Source organism: Callithrix jacchus, chromosome 12 (assembly GCF_049354715.1).
Source record: "Callithrix jacchus isolate 240 chromosome 12, calJac240_pri, whole genome shotgun sequence".
NCBI classification, from domain to species: domain Eukaryota; kingdom Metazoa; phylum Chordata; class Mammalia; order Primates; family Cebidae; genus Callithrix; species Callithrix jacchus.
The window spans coordinates 87,565,404-87,582,801 of NC_133513.1; the positions used below are offsets into that span (position 1 = coordinate 87,565,404).

At 39.4% G+C, this 17,398-nt stretch overlaps 1 protein-coding gene and 1 pseudogene across 1 annotated transcript in view; one reads left to right on the top strand and one right to left on the bottom strand.

Moving 5' to 3' along the window:
* Positions 1–17,398, top strand: part of CYP2C19 (cytochrome P450 2C19) — a 102,363-nt gene that overhangs the window by 30,850 nt on the left and 54,115 nt on the right. Inside the window, exons 4-5 of the mRNA XM_002756462.7 lie at positions 13,731–13,891; positions 15,037–15,213. Of these exons, the coding sequence (XP_002756508.4) occupies positions 13,731–13,891; positions 15,037–15,213 (338 nt within the window). The remainder of the gene's footprint in view (positions 1–13,730; positions 13,892–15,036; positions 15,214–17,398) is intronic.
* Positions 1,757–10,412, bottom strand: LOC103796760 (tyrosine-protein phosphatase non-receptor type 11 pseudogene; annotated as a pseudogene).

The window sequence follows — 17,398 nt, forward strand, 5'->3', positions numbered from 1 at the left end:
ACTTTAATTGAAATATATGCACTGAATGATGATTCAGCATATGAAGGATGTCTTTGGAGAAGGCACTTGAGGTAGAACATCAGCAAATCTTACCAGTTGGCTGAAACAAAAATGAGCTAGTTAAACCTGGCTGGAGGCCTATTAGGGCTGTTTGTTCTCAATATGGCCTGGCTAAAAACCAGTGGCATTAAGAAAGTGTCATATTTCCCAAGTTTGGGGGTGCTCTGGTGGGGTAGTCCTCTCAAAAGGCCTGTGTCCCTAAATATATCTGTCCAGATCAGTTTCCCCAAGTTCTGGTTCCAAAAATAGGGTCAGGGCTGGCAGAAATCATTCAAGAAGCTTCTTGAAGGCCCTCTCTTTATTTCTCAGTCTGACTTTCAGCTTGTCCTAGGTACCGTAAGCAGCCTCAGCTTCCCAAGGCCACTAGCAACTTCTACTTTCGCTAATATCTTTAGTTTTCCATGGTACTGGTTGTGACCATTCGTTGGACTAGTCCCCAATTAACTGTGCCTCCACATGACACCCTTTTCTTGAATCTGGGCTGAGCTTGTGAGTTCTTTAGTAAGTAGAAGGCATATTTCAATTCTCTTCTGATTAGAAAAAAAATCATCATCATCACCAGTAGAGGGCAGTAGAAGGGACACTGTGACAATTCTGGACTTAAGTCTTCAAAAGGCCTGACCATTTCTGCTTTCGAGCTCTTGGGAGCTCTAAGCTGCATGGTAGAGGTCTAGCTACCCTGCCATCCAGGCCACTGAAAGAGACTACATGGAGAAGAAGAGCCTCAGGACTAGAGAGAAAAGCTCAGCCATCCCAGTCTCTCTGCCAACTTGCTGACCACATGAGTGGTCACCTGCAGACTCATAGAAGAACAGCCCAGCTGAACCCAGCTCAGATTGAAGAACAGTTAGGGGTGGGGTTGTTTTAAGCCACTAAAGTTTTGGGGTAAGTGTCAGCAGCATTTGATAACCAAAACACTGGTCATTTATAGATGCCTTTTTTTTCTAAGTGCAAGAGAATTGCTCAAATGAAAAGAAGATATGGCAAATGTTTACCCACTACAAACTTCTCAGTCAACAACTAAACTGTAATTGGTCATTGACTGAAAATAAAAAGCCACATCTCTTATCTTAATTCATAAATTCCATGATTCTTTTTCTATGACTCTTTAATGCCAATGCAAATGTAGACCAGTCATCTTCTGACAGCCTCCCGCACTGGCTTAATTTTCATTTAGCCAAAAATAGAAGCCATCAGAATGAATTATCCATTGCTGAATACATGATGGTAAATGAGACTGTTCTCACTTTTCTAGGATATGGTTACTTAATTTTCTCAAATTATTTCTTCTTATCCTCCACAATGAGAAAAAAATTAAACTGGTTAAGGTTATAAAAAGAAAAAAAAGCCTATAACTAGAATTTGAATCTCTATAATCTGCAAAATACAGCACACAATTTAACTGCATCCTAAATTTAAAACAAAATTCTTTAAAATATAACATTGTCTACATTGTAGAGATGATTTCTTCTTATCTGAGGAAATATGTAATTGGGAAGCAGGTATTATTGAATTAAAACACAGTGGTCTTTAAATGGTTTCAAATTTTGCTTATCAAGAGGTAGTCAACCACAATGCAAGCCTTCAAAATCCAAATTCTGTTTTCACATAAACTTTCTCGTGTCTGTTCTTGATCTTTTTAGGGAGACGGTGAAAGTCCACATCTATTTCTGTGCTCATGTTTTGGCAGATTTTCTCATCGGAAACTTTTGTGCTATTGCATCAGGCCCACATTTTTATAGACTCTAGCATTGTCTCCTCTCATTTCTGCACAGAGTGGCATTGAAGTACAAGGCAGGAGGGGACTCTGAGCTCTACTCATCTGGTCTGCTAGAGAATATTTAATATTTGTATATTCCTGCCCTTTACTCTTGCTTTTCTGCTCTTCTCCAATCCTGCACTGTAGTGTTTCAAAGTAATGTTGGACTGCCATATAGCTAAATTGGTACTGTGCTCCTGTCTGGACCATTCCTGATCTCTGAGACTGCATCATCTGGATGGTTTTTGGAACATCAGTATCACAGTCAACACTTTCTCTCTGATGATGTCAATAAGAATATCAATCACAATGAACATCCTTGTCCAGTTAATTCCAGTACAGCAGTGCTTCATGACTGGCCCTGCATCCATGATGCTCTCCTGCTTATGGTGCACCTTCTCCAGGAAGTTCAGGATGACCCTGGAGTCTCTGGGCACTCCATGGTCCAGCCAGGTCCAAAAGTGGTATTGCCAGATGATTTTTCCATATTATCTTTTCCAACCTTTGAAAGTTTAAGTTCTCTTAGCATGCAGTCATGAGTGGTGTGTTCTTTGACATTCCTAACATGCATGACCCCATATTCTTTCTTATTATTATACTCTAAGTTCTGGGATACATGTACAGATCTTGCAGGATTTTTACATAGGTATATACCTGCCATGGTGGTTTGCTACCTCCATCCCCCTGTCACCTACATTAGATATTTCTCCTAATGTTATCCTTGCCCAATCTCCCCACACCCTGCTATTCTTCCCCTAGACCTCAAACCCCAACAGAACCCAGTGTGTGATATTCCCCTTCTTGTGTCCATGTGTTCTCATTGTTCAACACCTGCTTATGAGTGAGAACATGCAGTGTTTGGTTTTCGGTTCTTGTGTCAGTTTGCTTAGAATAATGGGTTCAAGCTTCATCCATGTCTCTGCAAAGGACACTAACTCATTGTTTTTCTTTTCTTTTGTTTTTTTTTTGTTTTAATACATATATTTTATTGCATTTTAGGTTCTGGTGTACATGCATTTTAGGTCATGGTGAATAACATGCAGGATTGTTGCATAGGTACACACACAGCAATATGGTTTGCTGCCTTCATCCCCATCACCTATATCTGGCATTTCTCCCCATGTTAGCCATCCCCAACTCACTACCCCCCACTGTACCTCCCCTAGCCCCCCCCAACAGACCACAGTATGTGATGCTCCCCTCCCTGTGTCCCTGTGTTCTCATTGTTCAACACCCACCTATGAGTGAAACATGCGGTGTTTGATTTTCTCTTCTTGTGTTGGCTTGCTGAGAATGATGGTTTCCAGATTAATCCATGTGCCTACAAAGGACACAAACTCATCTTTTTTTTATGGTTGCATAGTATTCCATGGTGTATGTGTGCCACATTTTCCCTGTCCAGTCTATCATTGATGAACATTTGGGTTGATTCCAAGTCTTTGCTATTGTAAATAGTGCTGAAATAAACATACACATACATGTGCCTTTATAATAGAGTGATTTATAATTCTTTGGGTATATATACCCAGTAATGGGATTGCTGGGTCAAATGGTATTTCTAGTTTCAGATTCTTGAGGAATTGCCACACTGTCTTCCACAATGATTGAACTAATTTACACTCCCACCAACAGTGTAAAAGTGTTACTATTTCTCCACATCTTCTCAAGCATCTGTTGTCTCCAGATTTTTAAATGATCACCATTCTAACTGGCGTGAGATGGTATCTCAATGCAGTTTTGATTTGCATTTCTCTAATGACCAGTGATGATGAGCATTTTTTCATGTTTGTTGGCCTCATATATGTCTCCTTTTGAAAAGTCTGTTCATATCCTTTGCCAGCTTTGGAATGGGCTTGTTTGTTGTTGTAAATCTGTTTTAGTTCTTTGTATATTCTGGATATTTGCCCTTTGTCAGATGGGTAGATTGCAAAAACTTTTTCCCATTCTGTTGGTTACCAGTTCATTCTAATTATTGTTTCTTTTGCTGTACAGAAGCTTTGTAGTTTAATTAGATCCCATTTGTCTATTTTGGCTTTTGTTGCCAATGCTTTTGGTGTTTTGGTCATGAAGTCCTTGCCTACTCCTATGTCCTGAATGGTTTTGCCTAGGTTTTCTTCTAGGGTTTTTATGGTGTTAGGTCTTATGTTTAAGTCTTTAATCCATCTGGAGTTAATTTTAGTGTAAGGTGTCAGGAATGGTTCCAGTTTCTGCTTTCTGCACATGCAAATTTTCCCAACACCATTTATTAAACAGGGAATTTTTTCCCCATTGCTTGTTTTTGTCAGGTTTGTCAAAGATTGGATGGTTGTAGATGTGTTTTGTTGCCTCTGAGGCCTCTGTTCTCTTCCATTGGTCTGTATCTCTATTTTGGTACCAGTACCATGCTGTTTTGATTACTGTAGCCTTGTAGTATAGTTTGAAGTCAGGCAGTGTGATGTCTCCAGCTTTGTTCTTTTTGCTTAGAATTGATATGGCTATGGGGGCTCTCTTTTGGTTCCATATGAAGTTTAAGGTGATATTTTCAGTTCTGTAAAGAGGGTCACAGGTAGCTTTATGGGGATAGTGTTCAATCTATCAACTACTTTGGACAGTACAGCCATTTTCACAATATTGATTCTTCCTAACCATGAGCATGGAATGTTTTTCCATCTGTATGTCCTCTCTTATTTCCTTGAGCAGTGGTTTCTAGTTCTCCTTGAAGAGGTCCTTTACATCCTTTGTCAGTTATTTTATTCTCTTTGTAGCAATTGTGAATGGTAGTTCATTCTTGATTTGGCTCTGTTTAAATCTGTTACTGGTGTATAGGAATGCTTGTGATTTCTGCACATTGATTTTGTATCTTAAGACTTTGCTGAAGTTGCTTATCAGTTTCAGGAGATTTTGGGCTGAGATGATGGGGTCTTCTAAATATACAATCATGTTGTCTGCAAATAGAGATCATTTGACTTCTTCCTTTCCTAATTGAAGATTTTTATTTGTTTTTCTTGCCTGATTGCTCTGGCTAGAACTTCCAATACAATATTGAATAGGAGTGATGAGAGAGGGCTTCCTTGTCTAGTGGCAGATTTCAAAGGGAATGCCTCCAGTTTTTGCCCATTCTGTATGATATTGGCTGTGGGTTTGTCATAAATATCTTTTATTATTTTGAGATACATTCCATCAATACCTAGTTTATTGAGAGTTTTTAGCATAAAAACCTGTTGATTTTTTTCAAAGGCCTTCTCTAAATCTGTTGAGATAGTCATGTGGTTTTTGCCTTTAGTTTTGTTTATGTGATGGATTACATTTACAGATTTGTGTATGTTGAACCAGCCTTGCATCCCCAGGATGAAGTCTACTTGATTATGATGGCTAAGCTTTTTGATGTCCTGTTGCATTTGGTTTGCCTGTATTTTGTTGAAGATTTTTGCATCGATGTTCTTCATGGACATTGGTCAGAAATTTTCTCTTTTAGTTATGTCTCTGACAGGTTTTGATATCAGGATAATGTTGGTCTCATAAAATGAGTTAGGCAGGATTCCCTTTTTTTGTACTGTTTGGAATAGTTTCAGAAGGAATGGTACCAGCTCCTCTTGGTATGTCTGGTAAAATTCGGCTGTAAAACCATGTGGACCTGTACTTTTTTTGGTTGTTAGGCTATTATTTGCTGCCTGAACTTCAGACCTTGTTGTTGGTCTATTTAGAGATTCAACTTCTTCCTGGTTTAGTCTTGGGATTGTGTAAGTGTCTAGCAATTTATCCATTTCTTCTAGATATACCTGTTTATGTGCACAGAGTTGTTTGTAGTAATCTCTGATGGTAGTTTGTACTTCTGTGAAACCAGTAGTCTCTTTATCATTTTTTATTGCCTCTATTTGAATTGTCTTTCTTTTCTTTTTTCTTAGTCTGGCTAGTAGTCTGTCCCTTTTGTTGATCTTTTCAAAAAACCACCTCCTGGATTCATTGATTTTTTTTTGTAGTTGTGTGTGTGTGTGTGTGTGTGTGTGTGTGTGTGTGTGTGTGTCTATCTCCTTCAGTTCTGCGCTGATCTTAGTTATTTCTTGTCTTCTGCAGCTTTTGAATTTGCTTTTTCTTTTCTAGTTCTTTTAATTGTGATGATAGGGTGTCAATTTGAGATCTTTCCTCACTTCTCATGTGGGCATTTATTGCTATAAATTTCCCTCTAGACACTGTTTTAAATGTGTCCCAGAGATTCTGGTATGTTGTGTCTTCATTCTCATTGGTTTTGAAGAACATCTTGATTTCTGCCTTCATTTCATTATTTATCCAGTATTCACTCAGGAGCAAGGTTTTCAGTTTCCATGTAGTTGTGAAGTTCTGAGTGAGTTTCTTAATCCTGAGTTCTAATTCAATTGCACTGTGGTCTGAGAGACTGGTTGTTATGATTTCTGTTTTTTTTGCATTTGCTGAGGAGTGATTTACTTCCATTTATATGGTCAATTTTAGAGGAAATGCCATGTGGTGCTGAGAAGAATGTATATTGTGTGGATTTGTGGTGGAGAGTTCTGTAGATGTCTATTAGATTGGCTTGTTCCAGATTTGAGTTCAAGACCTGAATATCCTTGTTAGTTTTCTGTCTGTTTATCTGTCTTATATTGATAGTGGAGTTTTAAAGTCACCGACTACAATTGCGTGGGAGTCTAAGTCTCTGTAGGCCATTAAGGGCTTGCTTTATGTATCTGGGTGCTCCTGTATTGGGTGCATATATATTCAAGGTAGTTAGCTCTTCTTGTTGCATTGATCCCTTTACCATTATGTAATGTCCTTCTTTTTCTCTTTTGATCTTTGGTTGGTTTAAAGTCAATTTTATCAAAGACTAGGATTGTAATCCCTGCTTTATTTTTGCTCTGCATTTGCTTGGTAAATTTTCCTCCTTCCCTTTATTTTGAGTGTATGTGTGTCTTTGCATGTGAGATGGGTCTCCTGAATACAGCACAGCAATTTGTCTTGACTCTTTCTCCAGTTTGCCAGCCTGTGTCTTTTAATTGGGGCATTTAGCCCATTTACATTTAAGGTTAATATTGTTACATGTAAATTTGCTTCTGCCATTTTGATACTAGCTAGTTGTTTTGCCCATTAGTTGATGCAGTTTCTTCATTGTGTAGATGGTCTCTACCATTTGGTACAGTTTTGCAGTGGCTGGTACTGGTTGTTCCTTTCCATATTTAGTGCTCCCTTCTGGAGTCTTATAAGGCAGGCTGGTGGTAATTAAATTTCTCAGCAATTTCTTGTCCAAAGAGGATTTTGTTTCTCCTTCACTTATGAAGTTTAGTTTGGCTATAAATGGATATAAAATTCTGGGTTGAAAGTTCTTTTCTTTAAGGATGTTGAATACTAGCCCCCACTTTCTTTTGGCTTGTAGGATTTCTGCCAAGAGATCTGCTGTGAGTCTAAAGGGCTTCCCTTCATGGGTCACCTGACTCTTCTGACTGCCCTTAGCATTTTTTCTTTCAATTTAACCCTGGTGAATCTGACAATTATGTGCCTTGGGGTTGCTCTTCTTGAGGGATGTCTTTGTGGTGTTCTCTCTATTTCCTGGATTTGAATGTTCTCCTGCCTTGCTAGGTTGAGAAAGTTCTATTGGAGAACATCCTGAAGAGTGTTTTTCAACTTGAATTCATTCTCCCCATCCCATTCAGATACACCCATCAAATGTAGATTAGGTCTTTTCACATAATCCCATATTTCTCATAGGCTTTGTTTATTTCTTTTCACTCTTTTTCTCTAATCTTGCCTTCTCATTTTATTTCATTGAGTTGATCTTCAATCTCTGATATCCTTTCTTCTGTTTGATTTATTTGGCTTTTGAAATTTATGTATGTTTCACAAGGTTTTTATGCTTTTTCAGCTCCATCAAGTCATTTTTGTTCTTCTCTAAGCTGGTTATTCTAGTTAGCATTTGTCTAACCTTTTTTCAAGGTTCTTAGTTTCTTTGCATTGCATTAGAACATGCTCCTTTAGCTCACAGAAATTTGTTATTACCCACCTTCTAAAGCCTGCTTCTGTCAATTCATCAAACTCATTCTCTATCCTGTCTTGCTCCCTTGCTGGTGAGGAGTTGTCATCCCGTGGAGGATGAGAGGCTTTCTGGGTTTTAGTGATTTCATCTTTTTGTGCTTGTTTCTTCCCATCTTTGTGGATTTATCTACCTTTGGTCTTTGAATTTGGTGACTTTAGAGTGGTATCTCTGAGTGGATGTCCTTTCTGTTGATGTTGAAGCTATTTCTTTTTGTTTTTTAGTTTTCTTTCTAACAGTCAGGCCCTTCTGCTGCAGGATTGCTGGAGGTCCACTCCAGACCCTGCTTGCCTGGTAATCACCTGTGGGGGCTGAAGAACAGCAAGGATTGCTGCCTCTTCCTGCCTCTGGTAGCTTCATCCCAGAAAGGTACCCACCAGATGTTAGCCAGAGCTCTCCTGTATGAGGTGTCTTTTTGGATATATGCAGGTCAGGGAACCAATTGAAGAGGCAGTCTCTCCCTTATCAGAGCTCAAGTGCTTTGTTGGAAGCTTCGTTGGTCCCTTCAGAACTGCTGGGAAGGGACATTTAAATCTGCTTCAGTGGAGCTGACAACTGCCCCTTTTCCCAGGTGCTCTGTACCAGGAAATTTGGGCTTTGTTTATAAGCCCCTGATGGGATGCTTAATTTTTTCAGAGATTCCCTGTCCAGCAAGATGGGAGTCTAGTCACAGTCTGCCTGCAGAGGCATTGCTGAGGTGCTGTAGACTCCACCCTGCTTCTGTGTAAACTTCCTTGTGCTTTTCTTTACACAGGTAAGGTTAGAACTGCCTCGGTATTGGTGAACTGCCTTGGTAATGGCAGACTACCTCAGTAATGGCAGACGCCCATCCCCCCACCCCCACCAAGCTTGACCATCCCAGGCTGAGCTCAAACTGCTGTGCTGGCTGCCAAAATCCCAAGCCAGTGGGATTCAGTTTGCTGGTGTCTGTGGGGGTGGGACCCACTGAGCCAGAACAGCTGGCTCATCACCTTCAGCCCCCTTTCTCTCAGGGGTATGGGTAGCTCTGTCTCGCAAGTGTTCCATGCACCAGCCCAAACGGCCACTCAGATTTATGCTGGAAACCCACGGCATCAGCTGAATCAGCTGCTCAGATTTGCAATGGAAACCCACAGTCCCTGTTGGCCTGGCGGGAATCTCCTGGTCTGTGGGCTGCAAAAACCACAGGAGAAGTGCAGCATCCAAACCGGTGTGCCAGAGTGGCTGGAAAACTCCCTGATGGCCTCTGTTGGGTGGGGAGAGGTCCTCTGGGCTGTTGCATTTACCGAGTGAGGCAGTGCCCCACAGTGCCTTTGTTTGCTTTACTTGAGCTACACCCACTGTCCAACCAGTCCCATTGAGATCAAGCTGGTATCTCAGTTGGAAATGCAGAGATCACTTGCCTTCTGCATTGCTCTTGCTGGGAACTGCACTCCAGAGGTGTTCATATTTGGCCATCATGGCAGAAGTCAACCCCATATTCTTTAAGAGCATACTCATCTGGCCATTATTTGACACATTTACTCAATCCCCTCTCCACCTCTTTTGTTGTTACAACAATCACTCAGAAATTTCTTGGATTGTCATTCACCATGTTTTGCAGGCAGCCTTGTATGGTAATGTAACTCTTTTTTGGGGTTTGAATTGTTGCACTTGGTTTCAAATTCAGGCATTATGATATTTGCATTGATATAATCTGAAATAAGCTCACTGGGAACATCGTCATTTAAGACAACCCTGTTATGATCAAAGGGCAGGGTGTTTTATATCCACTTTTGTTTTTGTTTTTTTGCCTTTGAACCTCTTTTCGGCTGCAGAGAAGTTTGCACTTGTTGTAGTGTCTCAAATTCTTCCCAAAAGCCTTGTTTGACTTTATCTGTGGTTTCAGCTAATTTGCTTAGTTCTCAAACTCTGCTTTCTATTTCAACAGCATTTATATGAGTCATATTAAGGGGCTGCTTGAGTTGTAGTACTGTACACAATGTTTCCACCATGGTATTCTTTTTGTAATGTTCCACAAGATCTGTCAAAGAATCAAACCATTCTCCTCCATCAATGTCATATTTCAGTTCCTGACAGCAAATCATGACATGGGGTCACTTTAGACTTGCTGTCATTGCTTTCCCCTTTGTTATTGCTGGTGCACACAGAAAGAACAAAATCTCAGGGTGGCTCTGGCTCTCTTTTACATGAAAGCTACCATGTTTTCCTTTTTCAGTTAATAGTTTCTCTGCCTCTTTCATGGAGAAGTGTCCATAAAACCACCTTTCGGAGATAGGATCTAGACAGTTCACTGGATATTTAAGCTCAATAACATCTCCATTCTTCTCTTTTAACTGCCCATGATGTTCCATGTAATACTGGGCCAACTCAGCTAAAGTGACAAACTTCTCCCCTCCATACAGGTCATAATAATCACCAGTGTTCTGAATCTTTAAGTGGGTGACAGCTCCATTTCTTCTAATGGAAATTGTGAAGTCTCCAGGATTACTTTTACTTGGCCTTGCCAAAAAACTGCCGTCAACTCCTCTTGTCAACAATAGGTTTCTCTGCCTCCATACCAGGGATATTTGGATGAAATAATCTCCACAATATCATGTCCCTCCTGTCCTCCGGCTCTGCGATAGATCCCTCCTTGTTCAGGCTCCACTGGGCTTGGTCACGTCAGGCTGGCCCAAGGGAGGCTTGCTCAGGAGTGGAGGCTGGGCAGAGCCAGCTGGCCATGCACAAACCCCCCTCCAGGCCTGGGGATGCCAGAGACTGTGCAGCTGCCCCCAGGCCCAGATCACTTGTCCTCCACCCCCTGGGAGCTCTTTAAATATGAAGTTTAATATCTCAAAATAATAAGAGCTATTTATGACAAGCCCATAGCCAATATCATATTGAATGGGCAAAAGCTGGAAGCATTTTCTCTGAAAACAAGCACAAGACAAGGATGCCCTCTCTCACCACTCCTGTTCAACATTGTATTGGAAGTTCTGGCCAGAACAATTAGGCCAGAAAGAAATGAAGCGTGTTTAAATAGGAAGAAAGGAAGTGAAATTGTCTCTGTTTGCAGATGATATAATTGTATATTTGGAAAACCCTATTTTTTCAGCCACCAAATTCTTTAAGCTGATAAACAACCTCAGAAAAGTCTCAGGACACAAAATCAATGCACAAATATCACAAGCATTCCTACATACCAATAAGAGACAAGCAGAGAGACAAATCATGAGTGAACTCCCATTCAAAATTACTACAATAAGAATAAAATACCTAGGAATGCAACTTACAAGGGATGTGAGGGACCTCTTCAAGGAGAACTACAAACCTTGCAATCTATCCATCTGACAAAGGTGTAATATTCAGAATCCACTGTTCAAGGAAATAAGAGAGGGCACAAACAGATGGAAAAACATTCCATGCTCATGAATAGAAAGAATCAATAATGTGAAAATGGCCATATTGCCTAAAGTAATTTATAGGTTTAATGCTATTCCCATCAAACTACCATTGACTTTCTTCTCAGAAATTTGAAAAAACTACTTTAAATTTTATATGAAGCCAAAACAAAGCCTGTATAACCAAGACAATCCTAAGTAAAAAGAAAAAAGCTGAAGGCATCACACTACCTGACTTCAAACTATACTACAAGGCCACAATAACCAAAACAGCATGGCACTGATACCAAAAACAGATATATAAACAGATAAGAGGCCTTAGAACTAACACCACACATCTACAACCAACTGCTCTTCAACAAACCTGACAAAAGCAATGGGGAAAGGATTCATTATTTAATAAATGGTGTTGGAAAAACTGGCTAGCCACGTACAGAAAACAGAAACGGGACCCCTTCCTTACATCTTTTATGAAAATTAACTCAAGATGAATTAGAGACTTAGTGTAAGACCTAAAACCATAAAAACCGTAGAAGAAAACCTAGGCAATACCATTTAGGATATAGGCATGGACAAAGACTTTGTGACTAAAACACCAAAAGCAATGGCAACAAAAGTTAAAACTGACAAATGGGATCTAATTAAACTAAAGAGCTTCTGCACAGCAATAGAAACTATTATCAGAGTAAACAGGCAATGTAAAGAATGGAAGAACATTTTTGCAATCTATCCATCTGGCAAAGGTGTAATATCTAGAATTCACAAGGAACTTAAACAAGTTTACAAGAAAAAAAAAACCATCCCCATCAAAAAATGGGTGAAGATTATAAACAGACACTTCTCAAAAGAAGACATTTAAACAGCCAAATATATGAAAAAAATCTCATTATCACTGGCCATTAGAGAATGCAAATCAAAACCACAGATACCATCTAATGCCAGTTACAATGGCTATAATTAAAAAGTCAGGAAACAACAGATACTGGCAAGAATGTGGAGAAATAAGAACACTTTTATGCTGTTGGTGGGAGTGTAAATTAGTTCAACCAATGGGGAAGACAGTGTGATGATTTCTCAAGGATCTAGAACCCGAAATTCCATTTGACCCAACAGTTCCATTACTGGGTATATACCTAAAGAATTATAAGTAATTCTACTATAAAGACACATGCACATGTATGTTTATTGCAGTACTATTTATAATAGCAAAGGCTTGGAACAACCCAAATGCCCATAAATGATAGACTGAATAAAGAAAACATGGCATATATATATACCATGGAATACTATGCAACCATAAAAAAGTACGAGTTCATGTCCTTTTGAGGGACATGGATAAATCTGGAAACCATCATTCTCAGCAAACTAACACAAGAACAGAAAACAAAACACAGTATGTTCTTACTCACAAGTGAGAGTTGAGCAATGAGAACGCACAGATACAAGGAGGGGAACATCACACACTGGGGCCTGTCAAGGGGTGGGAGGCAAGGGGTGGAAGAGCTTTAGGACAAATACCTAATGCATGTGGGGCTTAAAACCTAGATGACAGAGTCATAGGTGCAGTAAAGCACCATGGCACATATATACCTATGTAACAAACTTGCACCTTCTGCACATGTGTCTCAGAACTTAAAGTTAAATTTAAAATTTTTAGAAATACAAAGTTTATCAATCACTTGAATACAACAACTTTATTTTAGAGATCCTCTACCAACCCAGAAAATCTTTCCTATAATTTAAGTTTTTAGCTATTAAATAATAGACTTGGCCTAATCAATGTCAAATCTCAAATCAGTTAAATTTGAAGAATGATTAGAGATGACGGACATTTAGTTCCAAAAGAAGAAAATTCATTTTTGAAAACTAAATAAAAAAAAACTCCATTTATCAATTTCCTTTTTCTCTTTTGCCTTACCTGGGATTTGTATTTCAAATAAAAAGTTTTCATTTAATTTTTTGGCAACCTAATCTCTGTTAGACATACTATTCATTTATATTTGTTTTCCTTCTCATAAAAAACATTCTGCTTCTTACATTTATTTCCTCAAATACACGAATTCACCCACAGTCTCTCTAGTTGCTCTCTACTGGCTCAACACATGATTCTTTCAGCTATTCATTATATATAAAAAGCTTTGAAATCTCCGATTATTCTCACCCTTTCTATCTCAGTGCCTTGTTGTCTACAGACTTTGCAGGCTGATATGATTTCCTCTGAAACTTGAATTACTAGGTTTTTAAAAAAGTCTCTGTCTCTCTCTTTTTTTTTGTTCCAAAGTAAAGGCAAATAGGCTGTGAATGTAAATTTAGCATTTGAACAACCATTATTTAACCAGCTAGGTTGTCATTGGTCAACTTGGGAGTAATGTAGTAGTGATGTGTTGATTTTATGCAAGCTGAGCACTTTTTTGCTGTTAAGGGAATTTGTAGGTAAGGTATTGCTTAAAATGTCTAAACTATTATTATCTGTTAACAAAATGTTTTATATTTAAAGTTTAATAGTATTTTTAAATTGTTTCTAATTCTTTAGCCTCACCCTGTGATCCCACTTTCATCCTGGGCTGTGCTCCCTGCAATGTGATCTGCTCCATTATTTTCCAGAAACGTTTTGATTATAAAGATCAGCAATTTCTTAGCTTGATGGAAAGGTTAAATGAAAACACCAAGATTTTGAGCAGCCCCTGGCTCCAGGTAAGGCCAAGATTTTTATTTCCTGAGAAACCACTTATGCTATTTTTTTCTGACAAATCTAAAATTCTGTATGAACCAAGCTCTGAAGTGCATTTCTGAATACTACAGTCATACCCAGACAACCATGGTGTGAATATCTGGGAAAGATGCCCAATCCCTTTATTTTATGCCCAAGAAATAAATGCCCCAATATAGGCTTGGCTTCTAAGCCCATTAGCTCCCTGATGGGTGTTTTTTTTCACTCAACTCCAAAGCCTTGTTTTTATAAAGTACTTTGGCGACAGCCCCAAGCATGCCCATATCACTTCATGGACATCCAGGCACCTTGGAGGCTTCCATTACTCATAAGACTTGTTCTCCAATTCATACTTTGTCATATTATGTGGCAGAAATATCCTAATCTAAAAGACATTATCTCCTTCAAGGAGGGAGAATATTGGGACCATAGAAGCTGCCAAAAGAACACTGAATAAGGCAGTTGGGATTCTAGCTGATGAGATAGCTGGGTTAGGAATGAAAAAATTATTGGTTTTATGGTGTATGAACCATAAATAGACATCACACTTTTACCCTTTGCTGAATTGGCATATTTTATATTCTACCTAAATAATAATTGTGTAATATTAGAGAAGTCGTTTAACTGCTCTGGTACACAGTCGGAATTTGAAGTAACTTTGAGCCCCTCCTACTTCTAAAATGCTGATTTCATTTTAGAGGCTGCTTGATAGAAATCAATAAAGCAGGGACTAGCTTTGTACTATTAATCAGATTGTCCAAACTCTCTTAACCTATGCTGCCATCTACAAAATGTGAATGTATTAATTTATACTATCTTATATTTCACGATCGTAGAGAAGAATTGTAAAAAGTAAGAGAGTTAATATAATAAAGATGCTTTTATACTATAAAAAGGAGGTATGAGTCTAGGATATGATTATCATCTTTGATTTTCTGGTCAAAATTTTCTTCATCAAATCTTTTATTATCAGAGAATTACTACATATGTACAATAAAAAATTTCGCCATCAAAATATACAATATATTTTATGTATATTTGTAGCTGTAATTTACAACCAGAGCATGGTATATGGTATATATGCCTTTATTAAATGCTTTTAATTTAATAAATTATTGTTTTCTCTTAGATCTGCAATAGTTTACCTCCTATCATTGATTATTTCCCGGGAACCCATAACAAGTTACTTAAAAACGTTGCTTTGATAAAAAGTTTTATTTTGGAGAAAGTAAAAGAACACCAAGAATTGGTAGACATTAACAACCCTCGGGACTTTATTGATTGCTTCCTGATCAAAATGAAGAAGGTAAAATGTTAACAAAAGCTTAGTTATGTGACTGCTTCTGTATTTGTGATTCATTGACTACTTCTGTGTTTACTAGGGATGTTTAACTAGTCAAGCAGAATTGCTTGAGAAGCACTTTAAGTTTTTATTGTATGCATGAATATCCAGTAAGCATCGTGGAAAATGCAAAATTAAATTGTTAAATAATTAGAGCACGTAGACAAAATTGTTTACATAAAAATAATCTACCCAAACAATAAAGATGGCCAAATAGGAACAGCTCCAGTCTGCGTATTCCGGCAAGATCAACATAGAAGGCAGGCGATTTCTGCATTTCTAACTGAGGTACCTGGTTCATCTCACGGGGACTGGTTAGACAGTGGGTGCAGCCCATGGAGGGTGAGCAGAAACAGGATGGGGTGGTGTCTTACCTGGGAAGTACAAGGGGTCAAGGAACTCCCACCCCTAGCCAAGGGAAGCCATGTGGGACCCTGCCATGAGGGATGGTGCTATCTAGCTCATATACTACACATTTTCCATGGTCTTCACAACCCACAGACCAGGAGATTCCCTAAGGTGCCTATACCACCAGAGCCCTGGGTTTCAAGCACAAAACGTGGTGGCCATTTGGGCAGGCACCAAGATAGCTGCAGGAGTTTTTTCTTTTTTTTAACACCCCAGTGACATCAGAAGTGCTAGTGAAACAGAACTCTTTACTCTCCTGGAAAGGGGCTGAAGCCAGAGAGCCATGTGGTCTAGTGGAACCCACCCTCATGGAGCTCAGCAAGCTAAGATCCAGTGGCTTGAAATTTTCACTGCCAGCACAGCAGTCTGAAGTTGACCTAGGATGCTGGAGCTTGATGGGGGTAGGCTTGAGTAGGCAGCTTTCCCCTCACAGTGTAAACAAAGCTTCCAGGAAATTCAAACTGGGTTGAGTCGACTGCAGCTTGGCAAAGCTCCTCTAGCCAGACTACCTCTTTATATTCCTCCTCCCTGGGCAGGACATCTCTGAAAGAAAGGCAGCAGCTCCAGTCAGGGGCTTATAGATAAAACTCCCATCTCCCTAGTACAGAGCACCTGGGGAAAGGGGTGGCTGCGGGCACAACGTCAGCAGACTTAAACATTCCTGCCTGCCAGCTCTGAAGAGAGCAGCAGATCTCACAGCACAGCACAGCACTCAAGATCTCTAAAAGACAGAGTTTGCCTCCTCAGGTGGGTCCCTGACCCCCATGCCTCCTGACTGTGAGACATTTCCCAGCAGGGGTCGACAGACACCTCAGACAGAAGAACTCTGGCTGGTGTCTGGCAGGTGTTCCTCTGTGACAAAGCTTCCAGGAAAAGGAACAGGCAACAATATTTGCTGTTCTGCAACCTCTGCTGGTGATACCCAGGCAAACAGGGTCTGGAGTGGAGCTGCAGCAAACTCTAGCAGACCTGCAGAAGAGGGGCCTAAGTGTTAGAAGGAAAACTAACAAACGGAAAGAAATAGCATCAACATCAACAAAAAGGATGTCCACACAAAAACTCCATCCAAAGGTCACCAGCATCAAAGACCAAAGGTAGATAAATCCATAAACATGAGGAAAAACTAGTGAAAAAATGATGAACATTTCAAAAACCAGAATGCCTCTTCTCTTCCAAAGGTTCACAACTCCTCACCAGCAAGGGAAGAAAATGGGGCAGAGAATGAGTTTAATGAATTGACAGATGCAGGCTTCAGAAGGTGGGTAATAAAAAACTCCACCACACTAAAAAAGCATGTTCTAACCCAGTACAAGGAAGTTAAGAACCTTGAAAAAAGGTTAAAGGAATTGTTAACTAGAATAACCAGTTTAGAGAAGAACATAAATGGCCAGATGAAGCTGGAAAACACAGCGTGAGAACTTCTACAAAACATATACAAGTATCAATAGATGAATCAAGTAAGCAGAAGAGAGGATATCAGAGATTGAAGATCAACTTAGTGAAATAAAGCATGAAGACAAGATTAGAAAAAAATGAATGAAAAACAACGAACAAAGCCTCCAGAAAATATAAGACTGTGTGAAAAGACCAAACCTACATTCGACTGGTGTACCTGAAAGTGATAGGGAGAATGAGACCAAGTTGGAAAACATTCTTCATGATATTATCCAGGATAACTTCCCCATTCCAGCCTGGCAGGCCAACATTCAAATTCAGAAACTATGGAGAACACCACAAAGAT